This window comes from Scomber japonicus, chromosome 4 (assembly GCF_027409825.1).
Source record: "Scomber japonicus isolate fScoJap1 chromosome 4, fScoJap1.pri, whole genome shotgun sequence".
NCBI lineage: Eukaryota > Metazoa > Chordata > Actinopteri > Scombriformes > Scombridae > Scomber > Scomber japonicus.
In genome coordinates, this window is record NC_070581.1 from 12,402,394 (window position 1) to 12,430,007 (window position 27,614).

The 27,614-nt window shown below is 39.1% G+C and overlaps 1 protein-coding gene across 1 annotated transcript; it reads left to right on the forward strand.

Moving 5' to 3' along the window:
- Nucleotides 1–3,237: 3,237 nt before the first annotated feature.
- Nucleotides 3,238–27,614, forward strand: sema3b (sema domain, immunoglobulin domain (Ig), short basic domain, secreted, (semaphorin) 3B). Its single transcript, XM_053318299.1, has 17 exons — nt 3,238–3,529; nt 6,495–6,652; nt 7,980–8,042; nt 16,416–16,535; nt 17,062–17,155; nt 17,394–17,513; nt 17,915–18,057; nt 18,309–18,423; nt 20,808–20,877; nt 21,015–21,159; nt 23,301–23,520; nt 23,623–23,714; nt 23,833–23,874; nt 24,106–24,263; nt 24,411–24,466; nt 26,047–26,186; nt 26,534–27,614. Exons 1-17 carry the CDS (start codon nt 3,352–3,354, stop codon nt 27,044–27,046), a joined length of 2,427 nt encoding a protein of 808 aa, XP_053174274.1. The 5' UTR covers nt 3,238–3,351; the 3' UTR covers nt 27,047–27,614.

The following is a 27,614-nucleotide window of genomic DNA, read 5'->3' on the forward strand; positions in this document are numbered from 1 at the left end:
ACTAAGAGGAACAATGGGACCAGCCATTCCTTTAATAGCAGCCGACAGGAGTGTAAGGGCTTTGCTGCTGCCCCTGTCACTCTCAGGAACTGTGACGTGAAATGTGTGTGTGTGAATATGTTTCTGTTTGCGAGTCGAAGAGCTGACGAGAGCGCTGACGTCCTTCTCCTTGAAATACTGCAGCATCTTTGCCGTTCGGTGCAGAACCTTGAGCGCACACAAACATGCAGTCTCACCCTCTTTCTATCTCCTGCACTCATAAATGCACCATTTATTAATGCATTTGGCACCTATCATCACTTCCCTGATTTTGACAAGGAGAGATCTGATGTTTTCTGCTTCACACCAGAGGTTTAATGAACTAGCGCCACAAAAAAGTCCCAGACGATATACACCTTACAACACTTCTTTGTGCGCTTCTGAAACAGTGGCAGTGGATGGCAGGTTGTGTGCTGTTCATGGCTCACATGTGTGCTTTTGTCCATTCATAAGTGTGTGCGTGTATGTGTGTGTGTGTTTACATACTGCAGGGTATATGGGAGTTTATGTTCCTATGCTGTTGTGTTGTGGTCTGGGAGCTGTGAGCTTATGAGAGCTCTCCTGTCTCCATGCTTCAATAGCTCCATTATTCATAAAACTCTGTGCCAACAGCCTGGACGGCTCTGTGTGTGTGTGTGTGTGTATGGTTTGTGCATATATTCTGCTCTTTGTGTATTTCAGTATGCATATGTGTGCCTACTGTGCTTAAGAGTGATAGCCGGAACTTTCAGCAGTGCTTGTGCCAGAAATTTAAAAATTAATAAAAACAGATCCATGGCGTGAAAAAAGAATGAAGTAATTATTTCAGAATTAGAAAGTCCATAACACTTTCACTCTCCATTCACTAATACAAGTGAAGAAATCATTTTCAACCCTGCAGGACTGGTGTGCAGTAATTAAATGTTGGTCTTGTTTTCATTGCAAGGCCAATAATAAAGGCTTTTTAACTTTTGCACCTTGACAAAACGTACAAATTCATTCCCTATATTTGTGGATATTGATCGCTTACCCTTTCATCACAAGTATCTGTTTTTTGTTACATTGCTGTCAGATTCAAGAATTTTTTATTTAATTTTATCTGACTTTTCATTTCATTATTTTTAAATGTCACTGCCTCACATAATCTAGAGACTTGAGCTCTTCTCTATGAAGCCATTCTCGTAAGATTAATTGGCGCATTGTGACAGCTTTGTTCTGTCACAAGAAGTCTCAAAATTGGGTCTAGTTCATGTATGTCGGCAAGATTTGGATAAATTTAAGGGCTGCAGACTAAAGCACAGTTTGGCTTAGAATCAACTCCAGTTAACAATGATTTGGCTACTTTTGGGCCAGTGCAAATGTCCCAAATTTATTCTTTTGCTGGACCAATTTTTCCATATGGATTTTCTTAAGCATTTTGAAGCTTCTTATTTCAAAAGGGCCATATAAAGAATGATAATTGGTGTTATTTTATGCCATATATTGCCCCACTTACTGAGAGGGTGAGTCTGCAGTACAGAGCAGAGTTAGCCCCATGTTGGCCATGCAGCTGGTTTTGTTCCAAGACACTAGAGAGGTATTTATGGAGAGGAACAGAAGCAGAATGATAGAGGTCACTGTGAGGAGGGGGAGAAGAAACAAAGATTGAAAGTGAAAAGGGGGTAAAGTAGGCTGTCTGCCTGTAACTGACTGAGTACCCACTGTGAGGTGTAATATAATAAAGGAGACTGTTTCTACTGAAAGACTTTATTGTTACGACAAACCGCAGAGTCCAAAGTACTGAATGAGAGGTGTGTGTGTGTGTGTGCATGCATGCGTGTTCTGTCCTGCACAAACTTTTTACTACGTAACATTCACATACATGAAGGCTTACCAACCAATTACCTCATTCAGGCTCCTGCCATGGCAGAGTTGCGGTTTTCAACAACAACTTACAACTGAAGTGCCAAGTTATTCTGGATTTTTCTGAAACAATAACAGAACTGTCCCTTTAAATTTGGCTCCAATTCTCAAATAACGTCTATAATCCATGAATATGCTCCTTATACTTAGAGTACAATAAGCCAAACAAGATTATAAATAACATACCATTTTGGAGCTTGGGAAACTTATAATACCCTTTATCTCCTTACTGTGTAATTCAATATAGACCACAAATCTCATTAGAAAAGACAACAGATATTTTTGCTTTGTGTAGTTGAACTCACTTACAAGTGACTGAGTGAGAATCACCGACGCACTCAACCATTCATACATCTATTCATGTCACTGTTGGCTCATTAGGCTTCAGCAATGAAGAGATCTCATCTGGTGACACCGTCTGTCTGTGAAAAGAGAGAAAGAGAGAGAGAGAGAGAGAGAGAGAGAGAGAGAGAGAGAGAGAGAGAGAGAGAGAGAGAGAGAGAGAGAGAGAGAGAGAGAGAGAGAGAGAGAGAGAGAGAGAGAGAGAGAGAGAGAGAGAGAGAGAGAGAGAGAGAGAGAGAGAGAGAGAGGCCAGTCTGAGTTGGCAGTGCCACAGACACAGAGAGATTGTGGCTTGGCAGTGGGCATAGCGGCATATCTCTATCTCTAACACACACACACACACTCAATTTTCATGTGGTCAGTGAGTATGAGTGAAGTGTGTGTTTCGGATAATCCCTGAGTCTTGCTGCAATGTGAAGAGATGTAATGTTGTGTCCATAATGGAGGCTGGCATTAACACAGCCTGACAGGGGCATCAATCTGCCTCTGACTAAATATACCTCAGATGCCAGTGTTTGTGTGTGTGTGTGTGTGTGTGTGTGTGTGTGTGTGTGTGTCTGTGTGTCTGTGTGTGTGTGTGTGTGTGTGTGTGTGTGTGTGTGTGTGTGCATACAGGGGCATCCCTGGCAGAAGCACATGTATGCTAGTAGTGTCCTTTTCTAAACCCTCTCCCTGTCTGTCTCTATTTTTAGATCTCTTTGCCTTTGTGTGACGTTGTTGTCCCATCTGACGTGAACTTATCGCCCTTCTCCTGAAGAGCAGTGGATCTGCCAAAAGAACCAAGGAGGACATTATTAAGATTACACTGAATATTAACAACTTGAAAGGAAGACCTGAAGAGACTGAAGCTCTGCTAAATTAAAAAACAACAAGAGAATCTGTTTTGGGTTTGCAAAGCAAAGCTGATACAGAATACTTGACTAAACCCAAACCGTAGTAGTCCAAAAGCAGGTGGACTACATTGTCTACAATTATTGCCAGGACAGTACTGGAAACTAGGCAAAATCCAGCTCAAAGCCACAATAAATTGACTACACGGAATCAAAATTTCAGCGTTGAAAGGAGGGAGTTTGTTTTAAGCGTGCCAAGATGATGACTATGATGATGATGATGGTGGCCATGATGGTGACGTGCAGCTCTCTGTTGCTGCTGGGGCTGGCCGCCGCCCATGCTTCCTCCAACACCATGACCCGCACATCCTCTTCAACTTCATCCTCTTCCTCCTCCTCCTCATCCTCCTCACCACGCATGAAGCTTTCATACAAAGGTAAGAACTAAAGCTTTGAAGGCAAATTTGGCCCATGGGTGTGAGCGTCTTTGTCTCCTACAGTACACATAATGTATGCTTTGTATACACATACGTTCTGTGGCAGTATTTGTACACATCCACTTTCTCTGCTTCATGTGATATTCTGCCATATCCCTTTCAAAGTACACAGTCCTGAACAGTAGCCAGGCGTAATTTGTGGTTACTGTGATTCACAGCCACACTCATGCACAAACAGATGCATACACATGCACAGCTTAAACACACATTGGCAGGGTTTTGTGTTTCATCTCGAGTATTGTAAGTTAGAAGAGGGCAGCTCAATGCCCAACACAACCACATGAACCAGGGATGCGTTCCATCATTGAGAGCTGGCAATTACAGCCTGAACTAACTCACCAAGGACGTGAGGCTCACTGAAGGCCGCCTGCCCAGCTGAGATATGTGCTCCCTTTAATTTAGACTGAAGGTAAGATGTTGCATACAGGATGGAAAGACGGGCAGAATATTTTAGTTTTAGTAGACACATGAAGGACTTTAAGAGGTCCTGACAACCTCATGCATCACTGAAATAACTTTAAATTTTATTTAGCCAGCAGGGAAGCAGAACACAGCAAAAAGAAGCAGTCTGTTTCTGTATTCAGTATTGTGAATGGGTTTGCTCTTATTACTTATGTCTGTTTCAATAGTAATCAGCTAAGTAATAAGCCGGAAAATGTCCAAGTAGGTGATCATTAAAATTAGACTTGACATGGTGATTCAAATCCAAATGGTGAAGTAATGTTAATAACTGTTTTAACTAGACAAGCATACTGCTCAAGGGATACACATAGTAAGTCAGTCAGTGAGTCTTTATGTCTGACTGTATACCTGCATAACATGTTAGCATTTGAAATAGTCATGATAAATAATAGCACATTATCATTTTAATATATTACAGTCGAGATTCAATGAAAAATGCCTTTTTAACCCATTTTAGATCACATTTTCTACACACACATTTAATGATACATACCAAAAACACAACCAAAAACAAAATATTATAGATTACATAGGCTTGAACCAATTTCAACCAATAATGACATTTACCAACCAATCAATCTTTTAAGATTTATTAGGACACACCCACTTCTCAATGTTAATATCCAAATCCTCCCAACATTGTCCCTCATGTCTATCCTGTTATACTCAGAAATATGACAAAGTATGGGTTACGTTAGATGCTCTCAGTATGCCGTTTCATTCTGACTTTAATTGCTACATGCTAAACCTACACATTATAATGCTAATATATTTAATGGCATATACTAAACGTTAGCATGTTAACTTTTGTAACTGTCAGTATATAAACTTGGTTCATTAACATGTTAAATGTCAGCATGTTGGCACATAAAAGTGAATATAAAGTGTGAATACATCAACATGCTAACATACAATGCAGAGACATTCATATCATAAAGGATAGATGAGAAAATTAAGACAGTTATATGATTACAAAAATTGGTCTATTGAGAGTGAAAAATAGTATGCATTGTCAATATACCAACGTAGATGTAGGTTTAATCACCTTGAAAGATGCACTTTGATGTGCAGATGTATTGGAGCTTTTAGAAAATCAGTTTTCTAGTCCTTGTTAGTGCTTGCAAATTGATATGAATGCTATTTACAAGTTGATATCTTTACAATCATTATAATATGACAGCTAAGATCCTGGAAGATGAATCGCATCGGATAATATAAGGCTTAACCTGGCTTAACCTGACAGGCACAGAGTCAGATGTCCTAAAAAAGGGCACTGGGCATATAAACTACCTGACAGGTTTTACATTTTTATCTATTTATTTTTCCCCATTGGGGTCTTAAAGACCTAAGAATAATATCTGTGACTTAATTCATGGTCTGGACTAGACAAAAGCTATACGTTAAACATGTGACATTTTTATATTTCTTATTTGATCACACATTGATTATCAGGCGTAGCAGTACAATGGACCTAAGTTATATAACATTTGTTACAAATAGCACATTAAAATAAAACAGGAACAGTAGACCTAAAGTCCCTGATGTCATGCAGGAAGCTGGTGGGTGGCGTCAGTGTCTTAATTAAACTTGTAAAATCACATTAGAACAATGGCAGACTAATAAATCTGTTTTAACGTCTAAGCTAAGAGGGCCTCGGCCTTGTTTTCTAAAGCTCCTGGTTTAAGCCAGGCCAGCAGGGGAGGATGCAGTCCCTTTATTTCTTCAGTTTCTCAAGCCAAGAACACTGTTTTTTTTTCCACTGGCTTGGAGAACTTATTATAGTTTACGTTTACAAATACAAGTTGAATTTTCCTGGGCGCTGTTCCCCCAGAGTTTGCTGTTGCCAACAGGGAAACAGCAAGGATACTCAATTTTTCCATTTAAGCAATATAGTGTCATTACTGTCAGATGGTTTTGCTCTGCTTGACACTTTCAAAGGAAACCTTGAGACACATCTTTCTACCATAGCTTTGTCCTGAAGAGTTTTTACCTGATGGCTATTTTATCTTGTCTTATCTTGTTGTTTTAATTTAATTTAACCCCCCCTCCCATTTTTTTTCTTATCAACCTCATGACTTGTTGCAGTCTTGTGGTTTTCTAACTGATTTGGATCATTGATTCGTTGATTAAATATTTCTTAGGGCTATACGCGAATGGATAATGACTATGGATGCAGTATTTAGTTTTATTTTGCCCAGTTGAACTGTTGACAGCCCAATATGAGTTGAAAAAGTTGCATTTAACCAAAATGATAATTTGTCCCAACATGAGAACATATTGTAAAACATTCAATAAAAAGTCAGACTGACGGCTAGAGCCAAAGACATGCAATAACCAGTAGTGGTTTTATGTAGTTAAACTGTGGGATTCAATCAGTACAGTGTATGACACATGTAAGAAAACATAGAGAGGTCCCATGCCCTAAAAACCATCTTGTTTTCAGAGTTGCAGCAGTTCCATGGAGTGCGGCGGTTCGAGCTTGAGCGATCCTGCTGCTTCAGCGCTCTGCTGTTGGATGAGGAGAGGGGCCGTCTCTTCGTCGGGGCCAAGAACTTCCTGCTGTCACTCTCTTTGGACAACATCGCCAAGCAGGAACACAAGGTTGGTCAGAACCACTTTCAAAGTAATGATCACTCAAATCAGCACAAACTACAGCAAGTCTTCAACTTTTTTAGACAGTACCTTTCCTTTTTACTGCCCCGCAACAGAATATGATCATAAAAATGTGGGGTGTGAGAGGTTTCTCCATCAATACTAGTGACTTTGCTGAGGTTTCAATATGCTTTTTTAGAAAAAACAAAACAAAACACATTACAGGACATTAAAAGCACACCCAGAAAGACAAAGCAGTGTTATAATTACTTTAAGTTTTATGGCAATGCACTGTATTACATAACGCAGAGGTGTATCTGCCAGAACTGTCATCTATTTAGCAGCCTAATGGGTTTCTATGATTCCTTCATGACTTTAGAGATAATACTGGCAAGGGATGGAAATTAAAAAGTGGTTCTAATTTACATCTACTGCCATATTAGCTCACCCCTAAAATAAATCATTAATGTTATGAAAATCAGGCCATGCACGCTTTATGTGACATGTGTGTCAGGGCCTGTCAGGAAGAGAAATATTGTGTGGACACAAAACATGCCCCTTTGAAAACGACTGAATCATATCCATGCACATATGCGACCACTCACATGTGGCCTCATATGTGTAAGAAGGGAAGAAAGAGAAATGTGGGATTAATAGAGAAAGGTAGAAAAACAAGGAGGTGCACATGGATGAAAAGAGAGCATTTATCCAACATGACTGTGATTAATATCTAAAGGACAAAGCATTAAGTTGTATTGAAACAGCCAACATTTAAAGTTGCAGAAGCACACTTACACACACACAAAATATAGTTATACAAGCAAAATGCAACCCAGTACAAACATCTGTCCACAGCTGTTTGGAGTAAATTATGTGTTTGGTACGTTAGATGTGAAGCCTCTGTTGGTTTTATGTACGTATGTAGGCGAGTTTGATTTATTGCATGGATATGCAGATTTACCATAGCTAAATCTCTTTTTCAATGCGGTGGGGTCTTCCTCTTCTACTTTCTGGGGGTGGGGATGAGAGGGGAGGATGAAGAGGTCATTAAGAAGAAGCAGATGGGAGAGGATAAAAGAGTGAGGAAGAGAAAGAAGGAAATGTGTTGAACAGAAGTGGAGATGTTGAAGTGGAAGGAGGTGAAAACCTTTACTTGTCTCAACCTCTAGATGTCTCATTTAAGATTTAGTGTCTTATTCATTTAGTGACAAACACTTTTGAGGGTTTTAAAAAGGAAATCATTTTTTAAAAATATACGGCAAGCAGTAAACCAAACCAGATAATACATTAAGATTTCAGTGATGGGATCATCTGACCTTTGCTTACTGTGTTTCAGATCTATTGGCCTGCCCCTGTCGACTGGAGGGAGGAGTGTAACTGGGCTGGCAAAGATATCACTGTAAGTCTCTTCACATTACTTCAATTTACCTTACTCACCTCATTTTCTACAATTCAAGAGAACCTGAAAATACTCATCTGAATCCATTTAAGTTAAGACGGTTCCCTAACCTTGATTAACATAGACAACATAGACATGTACGTAGACAATGGCACAGTATGTAACATCCTTTTTTTCAAAATAAGAAAGACTCCTCATCAGCCCCCAGATATCATTCATTGTGCATGTAGCTCTGGAGGAGCTCCTTGTGGAGGAGGTAACTGTCCACTCTTACTCAACGCAACACAATGCTACCTTTTAATCCACTGGAGTCATGGGAGTCATCACAAGACAGAAACACAACGTTTAAGGAGATATAATAAAAGGTGCAACCCTCCCACTGTTCCTCAGTGCTGGATCTGCCCTGTGGTGAGATCACTTCCTCAAAATGTGTTAGTTTTCAAATTGACTGAGATCTGCTCATTTTGATACTAAGCCGAAGACCTTGCTCTTTTTTCGACAGCAACTTTTAGCAATCTGCAGCTGGCTTCATGCAGCAAACTCATTTCTTAAATACCATGTAAATGAGAAACTTAAACTCTGTAATAGTGTAAAGGAATTAGATAAACCCATTTACAGTACCGTGGCACAGCTAGATGTCTGGTGGAGAAGCCTGATTTTCTTGGCTATTTATCCATGTCATTGAGTTTCAAACAAGGTTTTTACACGTGCGTCACAAAGACTTCCGAACAGGGAAAGTATCACATTCTTGAGGTCTAAAGTCTGTGTCCAGGAAGTCAGTTTCACAGCTGAACAGTTAACTGTAGAAACATCTTGTATCACTAATACACTTAAATGACAGTACTTTCCATGCCATGGTTCCAAATTAAGGTCTACGGGTTAAATGTAATTATTGACGTGCTGCATGTAAACATGTTGTTAGGTTACATTAGGTTACAGTACATGATTGAACATTATTTGCTGTAACAAGGTATACAAGCTATTTAGAGCGACCTGGCCAAGATGAGTGCACAGGGAGGGACTCAACTGACAGCATACACGGCTGCTGCATACACTACATACAATACAGCAGGGATTGAGCTCATGACCCACTGTAATGCTCACAGGACAGTTTATTCAAACATAGGCCACCCTGCATCTTTCCTTCGTCTTTATTAGCTGCCAAAAAGTTTCAAAATCATGGATTTTCTATTTTGATCTACTGTAGAGAAACATTACGTTTCTAAGAATATGTCAAGTAAATACTCCATGTGATGATTATGTGTCTAAATGTGATGGAGTCTGGGCAGAGCAGGCTTTGCTTCACTGACCGTCATGTAGAGGCCACCAAGAGCCTATAGACCACCCAGGGTTACATTACACACAATTAGCTAACTTGACATACAGTATGCATGTGTGTAAGTGCGCTACATGTGTGTATAAAACACTGACATGCCACACATTTTACTATATACAGTATTTATGTTCATGTGTTTAACAGTGTGTGTACATTTGTTCATGTATGTGTAAGTATCCAATGTGTGTGTGTTTCTTTGTGTGTGTAAAACAAACCCTTCATCAGTGTGATTACACAGCTGTAGCAGACAGACAACGAGCTCCATTCATACAAAACTCCAGGCTCCAGTTTCACCTGACCAGGAGACTGTCTGAGTGTGTGCTCAGGTTTCTGTGTGTTTGTATTCTGTGTGTGTTTTAAAAGAGAGAGTAACAGTGGAGACGGGGTGCGGTGGAGAGAATTATTAAAATTGCTCCAGAGGAGGAGGAGGAGGAAGGATAGATGGAGAGAGAAAGAGATAAGATAATACAAGAAAGAAGTGGGGGGATTTTGAAGACAAATGTTGCATTGAACCGAGTTTTCCCCTGTTAGTCCTTATTCTCTCCTCTCTGGCCTTTGAAATGTTATTTTTATCCTTTGTTAAGCACTCCCCTCTCATTTCTTTAGACTTCTATTTTCTGGGTGAAAACTCACCCACACACTAAGAACTAAGCTGACCTCACACCGTTGACCCTAATTACAGAGAAGCGTGTTTCTCTGAAAACAGAGGTCAACATCTCTCTCCCCTTCTGGATCTCTCCTCCCCTACTCTTTGCTCTCTCTCACAGTACTCCCTTCTTCCCGTGTTCTCTCTGTATCTCATTTTTTCTTTGGGATGGTGCCTTTTAAAACACCACAGGGATTTAATACATGGCAGCATCAATTCTAGTTTGGCCAGATGCTCAGTCAAACATAGTCTAAAGTATTCTTCACTTAACAACTCGTAGGAGTGGACCATGATTCAGGGGTCTGTAACCAGGCAAAGGACCATGTAATGCTAGACAAAAATATATTAGAACTATAGTTCTACGTGCTTCTCCTGGAAGACATTCATAGAGTTGCACTCAGTTGTACACATGCAAAATTACAGAAATAGTTATGTAACAAACTAGAGCTGTACAAATCTGGATCTTTTCTTGTTTCCACACAGCTGGACAGTCATGATGTGAAGTAGCTTCTGATGAAGCAAATGCCAACTATCACTCTGAGTGGATTCTTTATTGGTTGTTTTAGTTGCTTAATCGAAACCATACCTTAACCATAATTTATCGTACATTAATCATGAACTAACTGCCATTTACAAACACTGTAGAAATTATGTGTTTTTTTTTATATAACATTAACATTGTATGTGAAAAAAGGGGTTGTTGGTAACTTATTTAGGAAAATTATTTTTAAATAGTTTCATCAGTCATATCAGGAATGATAACTAATGCTTTCAAATATCTTGGTTGCCACCAGATTTTAAAAATTAATTATTTAAGACAAAAAGTTGCAAAGAATTGAAGCAAACATGATTAAAACAACTACTAAAAGACAAAACAAAACATAAAAAAGTTTGTTTTTAAATTCAAAAAGCTTTTGCTGGGTTTCCTCAAAAAACAAGTTCTCCAGTAGTACACACAGCATCATTGCAACTCAACATGTAGGCATGTGACGGTCTTAACAGTTGCCCACATAAAGACAAGTAGTAAACACTTCATCGCTCACACACACACATAGACCACAGAAAAGCCACCTAACATGCACTAACACAAACCCAGACACATGCACATAAACACAGTCAGACAGTGGCAGTAAACAGATGACAGTTCAACCAGACGCTCAGTCTGACTCAGCACTTTGACTGAGGCGTTACTGTAGAGCTGGAGACACATTTAAACCTACAGATGTGATGGATGGTATGTTTATGCTGTTAGGTAGCACCCACTTTGTAATTTTCTCTATCTTCCAAGACCCATTAACAAATCAGCAGTGATTATAAAATGTATAATTCACCTGCAATTATTGAGTCAAAATGACCTTTTTTAGATGAAAAACAAATCAGCTATGATGAAAAATAAGGGACGAATTATAAAACCATGAATTATATCTGAAAAATGAGGAGCAGAATGAGGCCGGTAACCAGCACATTACCAGTTAAAATCCATGGACCAACTAGGAAATCATGATTGGTGAAAGGAGACAGGATTAAGGTATTTTTGTGCAAATTGCTTAAAATGATCATGTTTACATTTTCTTGTAGATGTAATTAATCTTTTCATGATAACGCTAGGTTGTCCATATAATGACCATCTTCCTTAAAAATGCAACAGTTATACTAATTTACTAACAGCTGATAAAAACCTTCAAACCTGTCATCCGTGTATCATCTCAATGCGGCTGAATCTGGAATTTAGCTTCTGCAGATTGCACAGGTATGAGGACTCGTTAAATCCTGATGGAGTGCCCTTGAGCAAGGAACTTAGCCTTTAACTACTGAGTGTAGGGGCTCAGAGCCACTAAATGTGTGAATGTGAAAATGATGAAAACCACCAAGTGCAAACATTTGACTTTTGAATTATTGTGCAGCTTATTGTATTTTGGATTATTAGTGTGTGAGCATTGACTTTTGAACACACAGCAAACACTCACAGAGGATTTCCATCAATCAGAAAATGAAATCCCCTCTGCTTCAATGGACTCTCTGTGATATTATTTTAACTACATTTTGCAGAAGGTCAGAATCTGTAAATCAGTCTGTTCCAGGAGAAATATTTCATCATGCAGACAACAGACAAATGTCAACACTGTTACATTGTACTGTCCAACAGAAGCGATCAAAGGCATTCCTCTGCTGTTACACTATGCTGTGTTGTGTGTCTAATGGTTGCCCACTGTGCACCATCACTGTATATTCAGTCTAAGGCTCTCAGCCATTAACTTTATTGAAGTTTCCTGGATTGCTGGGATTCTCACATACATTGATAGATCTCATGTATCTATGAAATGAGGGGTGTTATTTTCAAATGTCAGCAGATTTTGTCATTAAATCTGTCTAAATATTATAATAGATTATGTATTTGACAGTATTCTAAGCACTATGTCCATTTAACCATTACTGGGTACTAATGTATTAAAACATGGTGGAGCTAGACTTTACAAGAATCATTTTAAGTTTTCCAATCAAAGAAATGCCTTAACTTTAATTTTTTTAGGGGAAGATGGTGTCATGACATGTTTCTGCAATATTTAGTAAATTGTTCTTCTTGTTTGTATTTGATATTATGACTCAATACATAATATTCCGTACTAAAATGCTTAAGTAAAAACCAAGTCTGTGAGTGTGAGACAAAGACAGAGATAGGGAGCAGTAGCAGAAGGACAGATAATAGCTGGAATAATAAATGAGTAGATTGGGTTAATCATTTCTAGAGTGGAAAGGATAAAGAGAGAAAAGGAAAAAAAGGACACCCAGAACAGAACAATACAGCTTTATACAAGACATGAAGGCAAGACCTTAAGCTCAGGGTGTGGTGAGGTCACAGCCTGCTTTTTGCTCACTGTTTCAACTAATGAGTCAGCGGTAGGTCAAAGGTTGAGCAGTGAACCCTCTAACACACACACACACACACACACACACACACACACACACACACACACACACACACGCACACGCACACGCACACACACACACACGCACACACACACATGCACACACACACTAAGGATGTGATTGCTGGCATAATTCACCTCCCTCATCCTCCTCCTTCCTTTCTGATCTTTTCAAGGTCTTCCAAGAGTCTTTTCTCCTCTTACCTTTTCCTTTCCGTACCCTCCTGCTCTCTCTCTCTCTTTTGTCACATCAAAGAGTTGACTTTGTCAAACCGCCGCTCCACTGACTGCCCTTTGGCACACACATTCACACACTAAAGGCTTAAAATACAATAGGGGTTAGACTGAGGAGGAGGAGGTTTTGTTTCAGAAACACACTGGGGATTCTGAGAAAAAGATTGATCGAAACTTGGCATGAGTTTGTTTTACAGAATGAATATGCATGTTTGGAAGAGTGTTATTGGTGAGATGTGTGTTTCCAGTGTGTGTATGGTCATTCAGTGTAAATGTGTGTGTCAGCCTAAGGGTGAAGTTGAAACGTGTGTGTCCCCTTATGTGAAAAGAGGTCTCCTGTATCAACAGCTTAATCGGCCTGTCAATTGGTTGAACACCTTCTCACGTCCACTCACAGAAACACATCTGTGTTCTCACACCGACTCCCAACCTAACTTCCTGGTGGGTTTCAAAGGCTGCGAGGCACACCTTTGTTCTAAACCACTGAAGGCTGTGTGTGCGTGTGTGTGTGTGTGTGTGTGTGTGTGTGTGTGTGTGTGTGTGTGTGTGACGCCTAATAAGCCACAATTCCGCTTGTGTCACTGCTTTCACAAACTGGCCTGTCTGTCACCCTCTGGTGAAGTTGAGAGTCAGAATATCCGGACATAAATAAAGACAACTAATTAAAGAAGAGAGTAAAGGTATAGATAACTACGACGGCATATTAGGGTCATATACGTAAAAATAAATAAATATTGACCTGGAGTGGGGTTAGTATTTCGAGAAAAAAACTTTTATTTAGTTTCAAGTTTAGTTCTGGCAAATTTGTGAGTTTAATCTCATAAATTATTTTTTATTTTTCTGGTTTTTTCTATTTATACACATCAGTAATCAACTTTGACCAGGTTAATGAGATTGCTCAGTACAATTTTGAGAATATATACACTTTATCTATCAAGAATAAATCACATTGTCACAATCATTTCATGAGAAGAAGTAAAACATTTATTCCAACTTTATGGGCGACCATGTATATGGTCCTAATGCACCGTTGTAGATAACAGCATCATGGAGAAACAGACAAAAAAAGAAAGAGTAATGTACCTTATCATCAGTTCCATTCATTAACTTAATTAAAATGTTGTTTGCAGCCAGGCATTAAACACAGAAATCATTGAATGACAAAAACAACCACTTTTTAAAATATAAAAAATTAAACATTTAAAAATCCAAATATTAGTTTTTTTTGTGATCACATCTGTATTTGTCAGTACTAGAGTGTAGATTGAATATATCAGGAAAACTCTCTATCCTTATGGTCCCCCAGCCTCCCTTCCTTCCCCCACCGGATGGCTCATAAGAAGACCCAATAAGAAACTGAAATACATACAAATAAGGAGAAACAAAGACCTAAACCCTTCAACCATCTTGGATAAAAGTGGAAGATTAAAGTCAAAGCCAAAGAATGTGCAGAACAAGCTCATTTAGGCACTTAAATTAAGTCAAAATAAAGACTAACAAATGAAATTAGGATGAATCATCATACATTGGGCTATCTAGAACATACACACACACGCACTAACACACACACACACACACACACACACACACACACACACACACACACACACACACACAGGGGGATGGTTGTGCATTATCCCCGTCAGCTGCTGGCGATCAGTTTCATGTCTTTAACCTCTCTTATAGTGGCCCCCGAGGGTCAGCCAGTGTTTGTAACTTGATCAACAGACAGATGTTACAGTGGCCCGTCTAGGGAGAAGTAGCCAAGAGAGAAGTTAGGTTTGATGTGAGAGTTAGTGTGTCTACAGCAGTGTGAATAAATAGAGAGCAGATCTTAATGAGTAGAATAGATTTGAGGACAACTGATAACCTTTGTAATGACAGTGAAGTGAATCAAAATCTAGCATATTACAGAGTCTTGTGTGTAACAGCAGGACTCAAGATCAGGACCCAAAGAGAAAGAGAGACTGAACCATCCAGTCTGTACTGTAAATCTTTTCTTCAGAAATCTGACTCCCTAACCTGACTCCCACATAGACAGATGTGTCTGTGGGTCAATAGTCTGGTGTCAAGAGAAGAAGAGGAGGCAGAGAGACTTTTAAAAAAAAGAAGCTTGCTGATGAAAACAGTGTGCTAATTATTACAAAGATGCTTATTTCCTTTTTTTTAACCAAGCGTTAGATGAGAAGATCAATTATGCTTTAACTTTTCAACATTAAATATGAAGCTAGAAAGCAGCCTGTTAGCTTAGCTAGCCATAAAGCACCTAGAAAAATGTCAAACTATTCCTTTTAAAAGGAAGTTAGGTGTGCTTCTTCACGGGCTCTTATGTCTAACTGTGAATTGAAACACTGTACAGTAAATGTTTTAACTAAGCCAGTATTAAACATGTGCCCACAAATGTGTCTAACAAATGTCAAGAATAATACACAAATCAGGGACTGAAAATAAACTTGATACCCAAAACTGAATCAGAAAAACAAACATTGGTCCCATTGTGGCCATTTTCTGTTTGAGTTTATTATGGTTTGGATATTAATCTTCACCTACTCTAACCATGCAGCCCCCACTATGTCCTACTGTTCACAATTTGACCTGCATGTCAGAACAAATTTCATCTTAACTGATGAACACATGAAATGATAAGGACACCATAAGTGGATGGATATAGTATGTTTGCATTATAAGTCCTTTCTGTTATCTTCTACTGTTTCCATGTCAATCCTCTGCTTACTGCTCAAGTTCAAAGAGATAATTAGCTCACACATTCCTATACACACACATTGTCAGCGTTTGTGTGTACAGCCAGGACACAAAGGCTGTCACAACAGTGTGTTGGAGGTGGAGATGAGGACATGACAATGTTGTCACAGGCAGACAGGGAGACAGAAGCAAGGAATGTACACCACTAAACCAAAAGAGAGAAAGAGCAGCGGCGCCGGAATGAGTTTTGAAATGGGGGGACGTCCAGCTTTGGATGATGTAATAGGCTAGTGAACTACGCATGGTTGTTAATTTAATTGCATACTTGAATTTGACCATTTTAGAGCATTACAAGTATATAAAAAGTTCAGTGGTGTATTTTATGCACTGAGGCATTATGTAGATTATGCATGAAGGGAAAAGAAAAATCCTCCAAATCAAAAAAAACATACTCTTCCTGAAGATCATCATTTAGATTGCCCTACATAGGTAAACACTGACACTGTCTATCTGTGTGTCTCTTTCAGTCCGACTGTGTGAACTATGTGAAGATCGTGCACCACTTTAACCGCACCCACCTGTACGCCTGTGGAACCGGGGCCTTCCACCCTACTTGTGCGTTCGTCGAGGTGGGACACAGGGTTGAGGTGAGCAATACACAAAACAATCCACATTTTATTTAAGTGCATGATAAGATTTAAAGGTACTGTATGGAGACACTTAACTAAATATCTGAAACACCACTTATTTTTCACTAATCAGTTTTATAGCTGTTATGTAATATTGAGTTACACCATGAAATTACACTGAGGATATTTAAATCACTTCTTACATTGTTTGTTCTCATCTGCTGAAAGGAAATGTTATTTAAACTCACACACAAAACTGGTCCAGATGTCTTAAAATACAATCCTCTGCCAAACTAACTACTCTTCATTATAAATGAGAACATAATTCGAACAAACAGCAGGGAAGAACCTCATAACAGTAGTATATCCAGTGGTTACTCATGCCTGGAAACCTGACGGGATTACAGGATTTATTTCAAATGTGACTTTTACTCCCCTTGTAATCAGTCAGTGTGAAATTAAATTAAACATATATGCATTACAGTATGCTTCTGACACAAGAAAACTGTGTGATCACAATCAATTTATCCTTTCTCTCCATCAGGACCACGTTTTCAGGATTGACCCCTCTAAGGTGGAGGATGGGAAAGGAAAGAGTCCATACGATCCTCGTCACAATGCTGCATCTGTGCTCGTCGGTAATCAAACCCATGCACTTTGATACTGAATTATTGTTTTTTACCTAACCCTCCCAAAAATGGGTCTACACTGCTTCAGAAGTGTATTATTGGAAATATATTATTGTTGGGTTCATTTTATTCTACATTTTCATGTCATAATTTTAGCTGATTTTGGAGGATGATATAGACCCAGTCATTTCTAAAGCTCACATGATCAATTGATATCGATGAGTAATTGAAGAATTCTTTCTCCTAGGTGATGAGCTGTATGCAGGCGTGGCCACAGACTTGATGGGACGAGACTTTACCATCTTTAGAAGCCTGGGGAAACGCCCCTCCATCCGCACCGAACAGCATGACTCACGCTGGCTCAATGGTAAGTGTCTGTGTTTGTGTGTAAGATTAGATATCAGTTCTATCAACGTTTGAGTTCACTTTATAACTCTTTATCATTTTCAACAAATCTTCCCAATTAAAAGAAAAGCATTGTTGTTCCATGCACACAACATGACACATCTTGGTATACTGGGTTAAAGTTTGGAGGCATTTGTCATCTTGATTACAATAATAAGCTCTCGGTTAAAGTTATGGGACGACCATGGTCATGGCTTAAAAACAACAATGCTGATTTGTGATTGGAAACAGGAAACAAACACCTGCCACCCCGGGGCACTAGGTGAAATGACCGATTCTGTTGTTTTGTCTTGAATACTTGCATCTTGTTTAGAGAAACTCTTGGTATAACTGACATTGTTCCTCTTTGTTTCTGTCTACCAGAACCAAAATTTGTTGGCTCCTTTTGGGTTCCGGAAAGTGAAAACCCAGATGATGATAAGGTATTTTTCTTCTTTCGGGAGACGGCAGTTGAGGCCCAGGGGCTGGGAAAGTCCACCTACTCCCGCATCGGACAACTCTGCAGGGTGAGAGATTGTTTCATCACTGAGGTCCAGTTTTTAAATAAGATGGGTGTGAAAAAAGTCACCATATGGCACCAGTTGACAGATTACATAATCTTCTGTTTAAAAAAAACAAATGTAGTAACTGGTGAAAATGTCTGGTGTCCAGTTATGACACTGCTGTTACACTCTGCCTTCACCCTTAAAAAATACAAATTCTCTTTGTTATAATATTATCCTGTCAACCAATGTTTTATTGCTTGGTCTTGAATCAGAATGACATGGGCGGTCAGCGAAGTCTGGTGAACAAGTGGACGACATTCCTCAAGACCCGTCTGATCTGCTCAGTGCCAGGAGCCGACGGCAGCGACACATACTTTGATGAGCTGCGTGAGTTCATTGTGCACACAGTCAGTAGGACAGATGCTGTATCTGCAACTCCACTTATCTTACAGATGCTGAACTCATTTATGACTATGAATTATAATAGGTAAAAGTAGAGGTATTGAAAGTAAAATCCTAACAGGAAACTCAAATGAAAATCTTCACACATGCACTTCAGAGGTTGAAAGCCTTTTGACTTCACCCTGACCTCAATGTTAAAGTGGCAAAAGTGGTCTGGTTTCTTATTTTTTGTAAATAATAAAGTACGATGAAGAAATCAGATTTTTAGAAGTTGGAACAAGCAAAACAAAGATTTGAAATTTGGGATGATTTTCCAACCTTACCTCTTTGGATTTTTACCCAGAAACACATTCTGAGGTCGCAAAGGGAAAGGAAATTGAGGAAAGCATAATAAATTAACCAGGATTTCTGACCTCAATTGTAGATTACCATTCAGCCTCACATTCCTGCAGACTTGGAGAAAGCATGAGTAAGAGATTAATTGGTAATAGATTCTGGCCTGATCTGAAGCCAGTGTTTTTGCTGTGGGTTCAAAGTAAGTTGCAGGCTTGACTCTGGTGAGTCTCCATATGACAAAAAAGGAATAATGTGTTTTCATTAGACAGAGTCCAGAAGCAAGACTAAATTTCTACAGCTCAGATTGTGGGCAGAAAAATTTATGATAAAGAAGATTTTACCCGAAACACAAAGTGGTTGTTCCACAAATTTCTAGCTGCCAGTTCAGCCAAGCATTTTTCTCATAAATACACACAACTAAGAGATAAAACTGCTCCAAATGTTGTGTATGATGATGTAAAATATGACCTTATATAGTAAAAAAATGCAGACATGAGGAATCTTTGGACTTAAATAAGATGTGTAAGTCATGTTTGTGCCTCTATAACAGTTGACCTTCTATAAACCTCTCCTGCTACAGTGATTGTCCAATCATACCTTAGCCACTGCTAGGCATGGAAGGCCTGTCAAGCTTTTCATACCTCCAAATTGAAAGAGAGAGGATTAAGGATTAAGAGTTGGAGGATAGTGTGTTTTATGTCTTTTTTAGGGACAAAGGCACACGATTACTAGAACACAATTGTAATGAATGGATTAAACAGTGTGTTTTTCTGCTATGACAAGGCCTAGCTAACTACATTTTGTGGGGTATCAAGTTACATATTAGCCTCACTCTTGAATAGAACTGTGTGGAAGGTGGGCTCGTATGCTACTACAGTATATGAGAGTGCAGGTAAATGTTGCTTTATGTATTTGGGAAAGTTTATTCTCCAGTAACTCCAACCATTATTTATCAGACAGAGAGATATGGTCTCCAGACAATATGGTTAGTCCTCACTCTAAAAAGTATTTTATTTTGTAACATTAAAAGGGAAACATATTGATTAAAATATCAACAAAGCAAACATCTAAGCTTTAACTTGTCCAAGAATCACCAAAATAAAATGTTAGAATGAAGTTGTATTTTGAGACATACAGTAAAACAATGACAGTCAAATCAAAACGGTCTTTTAAACTTGAATACATATTTCTTCAAATGCCACCATAAAACCCTTTAATTGAGACTTACAGGAATTATTGATAAATTATGGAAGAAATACACAATTATCAATTAAAGCAATCACATAATAACAATGTAACATCTCACAAAGTAGAAACCTACAGGCATGTGGTTTGGACAGCAGCTGCAGTAGTTAGAGTGATCTCTGTTGGTAGTTGGGCTATAATATGATCTGTCTTTGCTTATCTCGTGACACTGTGAAAGGTAAACTAAGTGGAAGAATTTGTCCAAATTCTAACCCTACCTTAGGCTACATCTGTCCATCACCTCCTCTATGAACAATTATTCTCTTATCTTGAACAAAGGTTTTCTGACCAGCCCTGAGGCCAAATCCTTTGAAAATACCTCCCTGTAAAAATATGTGTTAATCTGAACCAAGACAGCCATGAATGTTGTAGACCCAGACGTAATTCTGCCACTTTGTGACAAGAATCTTGAGACAACTAGCTGAAATTATTCTACTGAAATACCAACACCATGTTACTTTTTAATAGTAGTGGGAGCAGTAGTAGCATTTTAAACAGCAGTGTTTTTCTTCATTCCTTCAGACTTGAAAATGCATTTTGTTTGTGGTTGGTCTCAACTTGACAAGCGTGACAAATATTTTAATGGAACTAAATCTTGTTAAAATAATTTTACAAACCACTGCTTGAGGCTATAGGGGATTTTTCTTCCATGTCATGACCCTCCGTTATCAAAGAAATGTCTCTTTAAAGTAGTTAGACATGGCCATGGGGCTTTGTTTATCTTTCTCTCAACCTTTGACCTCTGGACCACCGCCACCTAACCTGAGTGCGTGCATGTCTGTCCTCAGGCGATGTATTCCTGCTGCAGACAAGGGACAGAAAGAATCCTCTGGTCTACACAGTCTTCTCTACTTCCAGGTCAGAGTCCATTTATACTGATATACATGTGCGAGTCTGTGTGCAGAAAAAACAGAGAAAAAGAGAGACGAGTATGTGTGTGTGTGTTCTATGTGTGTTTTGATGTATCTAACACAGCATTCCCTGTCCCCCAGCAGCAGTGTATTTAAAGGCTCAGCTGTATGTCTCTACTCCATGAATGACATCCGGAGGGCCTTCCTGGGGCCCTTCGCTCACAAAGAGGGGCCCAACTATCAGTGGGTTCCCTTCCAGGGAAAGGTCCCCTATCCCCGCCCAGGAATGGTATGTCAATAACAGTAAAGACCCATCAATAGAGTCGTGTCAGAGTTTATAACCACAGTGCAATGTAATTACATACATTTACACAAGTACAACTCTGAGATAATTGTACCTTACTGGGTATTTCCATTTTATACTACTACATTTCAGAGGGAAATACTGCAATTACTTAATTACTCATTTACATTTTATTATGATTTTTTATTTTCTAATAAAATGATTCAATGTCATATATTAAACTGTTTAACAGAATATAAAGTACTTAACATTAACCACAGCTTAAACAGAGTATAACAAAAAACATCATCACCATCTTACAAAAGTCTGAGCACTGTGGACTCAAAATCTTTACTTAAACTGGCTATAATAAGTATACAGTACAGTACAGTGTAACAAATGACAATGTGTAATGTCTTAAGGTTTATGGAGCTTTATAGTGTGTGTCAGTTCATTGTTAAGCTGTCTTGCACCGTAACTTGACTGTTTTGGGTCCCTCTCACCCTCTCAGAGAAAAGCTCTACATTTCCACTGTACACTATCTGCTTAGCACCAAATGGCAAACAAATATAGTTAGTGATGAGCTGGTAACCATATTGGGACACTTAGTAGCTCCAAAAATAGATATTTTCCCCATGAATTGTTATAGAGCAAAAACAGAGCTGAAGGAGAGATAATACATTGGATTTGTATATTCCAGGTGGACAGAAACACAACTCCAAACGAATGATAATGTTGCTTTGTAACTGCTGGCTGTGTAAATTAGCAACTGATTGCTAACAAGTTAGCCATCACAATTGACAAGGTGATGATATTACAGTGTTGTTCCCAACTTTCTTGTTGCGTTAAAAGCATATTCTAAACCCAATAGGTGATCCTGCTCTCTGTCCAAATGCTCTCTAAATAATAAAAATGTATAGCTGTATGAATACATTAATCTCTTAATATCTTGTGATATATAAGTCTTATAGGCACTTAATACACTTGCCAAAACCTCATTTCATTCAAATCTCTCCACAATCCTCCCAGTCAATGTGGGCTTATTAGGGCTCTTACATTCTGGTAAGCACACAAGCGTAACATCAGCAGGATTTGTTATGCAGAGCTTCAGCAGCTATTGCCACAGCAGAACAATTCCCATTGTATGATTGCAGAATAGGAATTATATTTGGCCTATAGTACCGTAAAATCTCTCTCACACCATCATCACCTCAGTGGGTTTGTAAAACTAGTGGAACATATCAAATTAAAAGAAAAGTATCATGCTTACAAGTGAATTATGTAAAATTGCATTGAAAGCACATCCAGTGTTTAAAATGCATGAATCAGATCAAAAGTAACTATGCTATGTTTATGTAATGTAGGATATGAACTATAATAAGAAAACTATGCTGCAAAATAAAAGAATAGGAAAACATTATAATTCAAGAGGGTGGAGGGAGGGGATATACTGTATGTTTTAGTATTTTAGTATCCTGGAATAGTCCACGAGTAGTCCAAAAGTTGAATGCTAATTACAGAAGACTTTGACCTCAGTAAATCTCACACGTCCCTGTGATCCATCACATCATAATCACATCACTCTAGTCTGTTGCTTTGTGTATTTCAGGTCAAATGGAATGTTGACAAATCAGACATTTTATTTCAGTTTACATGCAGAGAAAACTCATTATGGAATGTTTAAATGGTAAAGAGTCTCTGAGAGGTGCATGAGCTCATAGTAAGAGCTAAAAGAAGTCCTTCACAGTAGAAGTGGATTACTGTTACTTTGAACTGCCGGTCAGCAATCTAAATCCTTTCATCAATTGGAAACGTGCACAGAAACTTTCACATTTGAAGATTTCCTTGGGGAAAAGTTGCCATTGAAAAGGTTTCAGTTTAATGTTTTTATAATTACTTACAGAGTTTGTTTTCTAAAGTTTTAATAGGCTTACACCATTTTGCATCTACTCTAAAGTTCGGCAAAATGTGAACCACAATAGGGCCAAAAATGCTCTTACAATATAACTGCAAGATTGTTTACCTAACATTATTATTGTGCTGATATCTTTTTAAATAAGATAAGCTTTGATTTTGTTTTCCATTTTGGATAAACAAGGTCATTATACTAGGATGTGAACTCATCCTTTTTTATTGTCCTCCATTAGTGTCCCAGCAAGACATTCGGCAGCTTTGAGTCCACAAAGGGTTTCCCAGATGATGTGATCCAGTTTGCGCGGCACCATCCTCTTATGTACAACCCGGTCTATCCTATGAGCAGACGTCCCATCTTTGTCAGAACAAATGTGGACTACAGCTTCACACAGATTGCTGTGGACAGAGTCAATGCTGCAGATGGACAGTATGATGTCATGTTTATTGGCACAGGTGAATGATTTGTTTTTAATTCCAAGTTGTAATAAGTTAAATTCTTATAATAACGAACAAGAAAATTATATATGTAAATGTCATTTGATGCACCGCTTTCAGACAAAGGGACAGTACTAAAGGTGATCAATGTACCCAAGGAGAGCTGGAACAACATGGAGGAACTTCTGCTGGAAGAGCTGGAGGTCTTCAAAGTAAGAAATCTTTAAAAAAAATGAACGCTTGTAGATTTTAACACTTACACTTAGATGATCATCAACTATTCAATTAATAGTGTGGTAATAAATTTGTTGTTTCTCCTGTGTTCTTCAGGATGCTTCATCTATCATTGACATGCAGATCTCCTCAAAACGGGTATGTTTATTTTATAGTTACCTGTGACTAATGAAGAAGACAAACATTGTGGCTCTCTTTTTTGGAGAATTCATAATCAGTTACTTTCTTTAAATTGATTATTTTCAATGGTCATATTCCTATTAGACTGAGATCACCACTGAACTTGGTGTAAATATTTGACTCTAATGGTTGCACAGTGCTGAAATCCTTGTTTTAAAACGTGCTCCTCCACCTTCTGCATCCTAACAGCAACAGCTGTACTTGGGCTCTGACACAGGCATTGCCCAGGTTCCCCTTCATCGCTGCAGTGTGTATGGAAAGGCCTGTGCTGAATGTTGCTTGGCCAGAGACCCATACTGCGCCTGGGATGGAACATCCTGTACTCGCTACCTGCCAAACACCAAGAGGTTTGTGATACAGACACTAATGACACACACCAGATGCCCATTCATTACTTTGAACAATCAAACAGGATTAAAGTTCTAATTCCTAGTTGTATAGATATACTGTAGATATTGATTGTGATAAATTCTTATTTAATGTTTATTTTACAGACGTTTCCGTCGCCAGGATGTGAGGAACGGAGACCCAAACACTCTATGCTCTGGAGGTAAGATCCGCTGCTTATTATAAACAATGCATTAATTTGATAATGTCTCACATGTCTCCAATATCTTAATTACAACAGTTTAGGATGTCAAATTCTCATTTTTATATGAAGTTTATGTTGCTGCTCTCCCCTGCTAGGAATTTCTGTGGCAAAAGTTTAAAAGGAAGTGGTGGAAGTGATATCTTTTACATTTCCTTCACCAGCAGTAAAATAAACATATTGTGAAGTGTGTTGGTTCTACATGGAGAGGTAGCCACCACTGCTGAACAGACAGAACACATACAGATGATCAAACCAATAAACTCACGCCTGCAAATCTACTTCACAATTACTAGATCCACAGTTAAAAAAAACATTTTGGTAGTTTGTTATTGCATCTATTTTTGCTGTGTTGTTTTGACTATTTTTTTGGTTCTGAACACTCTGGTTTTGAAATTTCCCTTGCGTGAGCAGTTTTGTTGGTTGACCACTGTTGAACCACCAAAGAGGAATGTTCAATAAATGAGAACAAAGCCTCACTCCAGTCATACTCTGACTCACAAAGACTCCTGGCATCTGACATGTCGTTGTCCCTGTGCTAAAAGACTCCAAAATCCTTTCACCCTTCACCTCTGGTGACCTCTGTCCTCTAAGACCACAATACCAGCATTCTCTTGCTATCTGTCCTTCTGCCACATAACTGAATCAGGCTAATCACTCAAACTACATACACGCCTGGTTGTGTAAAACTAATGAAGATCAGAGTAATTTCTCTAATGAGAATAGTATTGTCCCTAAGTGCTGGTCAGGGATCAGTTTGGCAATCTATACACTAGTATACTTTATGTATTGCAGGTGGTTAGAAAAAGAAACCAATCTTATTCTAACCCTATTTTAGTCTCAATATAAGTTTAATTTTTTAAAAAGTCTTGTAAATCTTTTGGAATCTGAGGCTGAGGTTAAAATTAGGTCACCAGACCTTTGTCATCACTCAAGTTCATCACTCATATTGGCAACATGAATGACTAAGCCCTGCCAGGTCAATAAAAGTATGTGTTTAATGTTAAACACATCAAACATATCCTACAGAAGGTTGTCATTATGTGTAATTGCAGTGAACCTCCCCATCAGTAGCCACAGAGAGGCAGTCATCAATCAGTGTCAACTAAGACTCTGTTATACCAACAACTAATGTGTATTACGTATGTTCATGTGGTGCCAATACTGAATAAAAACACTTATTTAGTTCAGGGTAAGTGTTTCAAAGTAAGCTGCTTAAGTTACTAACCTAAGAAGGTTTCTTAGTCAAGCATTATCAGCTAAATTTGCTTCTGTCCAATCCTATTCTATCCTATCATTTCTTGGTCACTCCTGTCTGCTCTTGCCTTGTCCATTTTATTTTTTCCTGTCTTACCTTGTCCAGTCCTAACCCTAACCACTGTGCAGAGAACAGTATCTCCCCTGGTCCTGTCCTGTCCTGTATTGCCCTATGTTTTTCCTTTTCTTGTCACCTTTTCCTTCTTGCCTGGTCACAGATAGTTATTAGTAAGCACATGTCTTGAGTGTGCCCATCAAGTGTTTGTCTGTGCTGCCCCCTACAGACCATCATAAGCACCGCGTTGCAGAGAGGAAGCTCTATGGAGTGGAGGGAAGCAGCACTTTCTTGGAGTGTATCCCTAAATCCCTTCAGGCCAGAGTCACATGGACCTTCCAGAAACAACCACAGAACCCACGAGAAGAGGTGAGAAGAATGAAAGAGAGGGAAGTAAGAGCTTGTAAATAAGAGGTCTGAAGAGACCATAGTATGGTCTAAATCCACTTAAAATTCACATAGAAGGGTCGGAAGTATTTCAGCACTAACCAACAAGTGCAATGAGGAAAGTTGTAGTGATTTTGGCACACAAGGGTTCATCATACATTCAGCACAAGCTAAAATGACAACTAATGCATTTATTGTATCAAGCACAGATCACAGAAATGAACTTGATTTGCTTACATTAGTTATAAAACATATACTTCTTGTACAAATGGCAGTGTATTACATATTTTATTTCTTCCACTTAATCTGATCTTATTCCTATATTCCAGGTGCGTCTAGATGACCGTGTTCTCCAGACTGACAGAGGCCTTCTGATTCGGCGTGTCCTTAAGAGGGATATTGGAGTCTACCAGTGTCATGCCATGGAGCACGGCTTTACCCAAACCTTGCTAGGCATCACATTGGAAGTTGTACCTTCAACATCCACCTCCATCTCCAATCTACCCTCCGACGCCCCTGTCAGATTTGACCCCCGCAGCGGAAGTGGGCCCCCAATGACCAATCAAAAGCTTTGGTACCGGGACTTCATGCAACTGGTGGACCACCCTAACCTGAGCACCGTCGACCAGATTTGTGAGCAAGTTTGGGCGCGCAAGAACTCCGGCGGCGACCAAGTGGATAAAACCTTCCCTGCAGCGGGGAAGGACGTCACACCTCTGGGTCCTGCTGTCCGCCCAGCTAACAAGAAGTGGAAGCATCTCCAGGAGATAAGAAAGGGGAGAAACCGCCGGACCCATGATGGGAAACCAAGCCCACGGGCGCCACGCAGTGCAGGGGAGTAACAACGTCAAGAAAAAGATGGAGGAAGAAAAGAATGACTGATATAGGGAGAAAGGAGGAGAATGAGCAAAAGAGACAGAGACCAAGAACTCTAGGAGGTGTTCACACATACAGATACACTTACGCACATAAAAACACACACAGACACACACACACACACACAGCACCTCCTCTATTGTGTATATTTATCTATGGATACCCCCACTATATGGTACCCCATTCCCTGAGTCCTCGTCCCACTGGCCAGCCCCTGCATGTGCTGCCTTACTGCCCAAATTGATTCTGCACGATCCCTTTACATGGTTCCACTAGTGTAGTTGAGTGTACAAGCAGGTACATGTGACCTTTATCTGTGGGCAATAAACTTACACTCACCTGTCATTCCCTTTGCCACTGTATATGGATGGTGGAAAACCACATCTTTTGCTGGGTATTAAACTTTTCCTATTACATGCCAGCTACATGTGTTATATGTAGACAGCCTACACTTTGGACTAAACCACTCAAACAAAAACAGCCCCAAAGTTTTGGATGAACTCTCCTAATGCCTTTTCTTACCTGAAGATTTCA

Coding starts and splice junctions, on each gene's coding strand:
- sema3b (XM_053318299.1), top strand. CDS start 3,352: ATGATGACTATGATGATGATGATGGTGGCCATGATGGTGACGTGCAGC. Junction 20,878..21,014: donor ACAGTCTTCTCTACTTCCAG/GTCAGAGTCCAT, acceptor GTCCCCCAGCAG/CAGTGTATTTAAAGGCTCAG. Junction 26,187..26,533: donor CACAGAACCCACGAGAAGAG/GTGAGAAGAATG, acceptor CCTATATTCCAG/GTGCGTCTAGATGACCGTGT.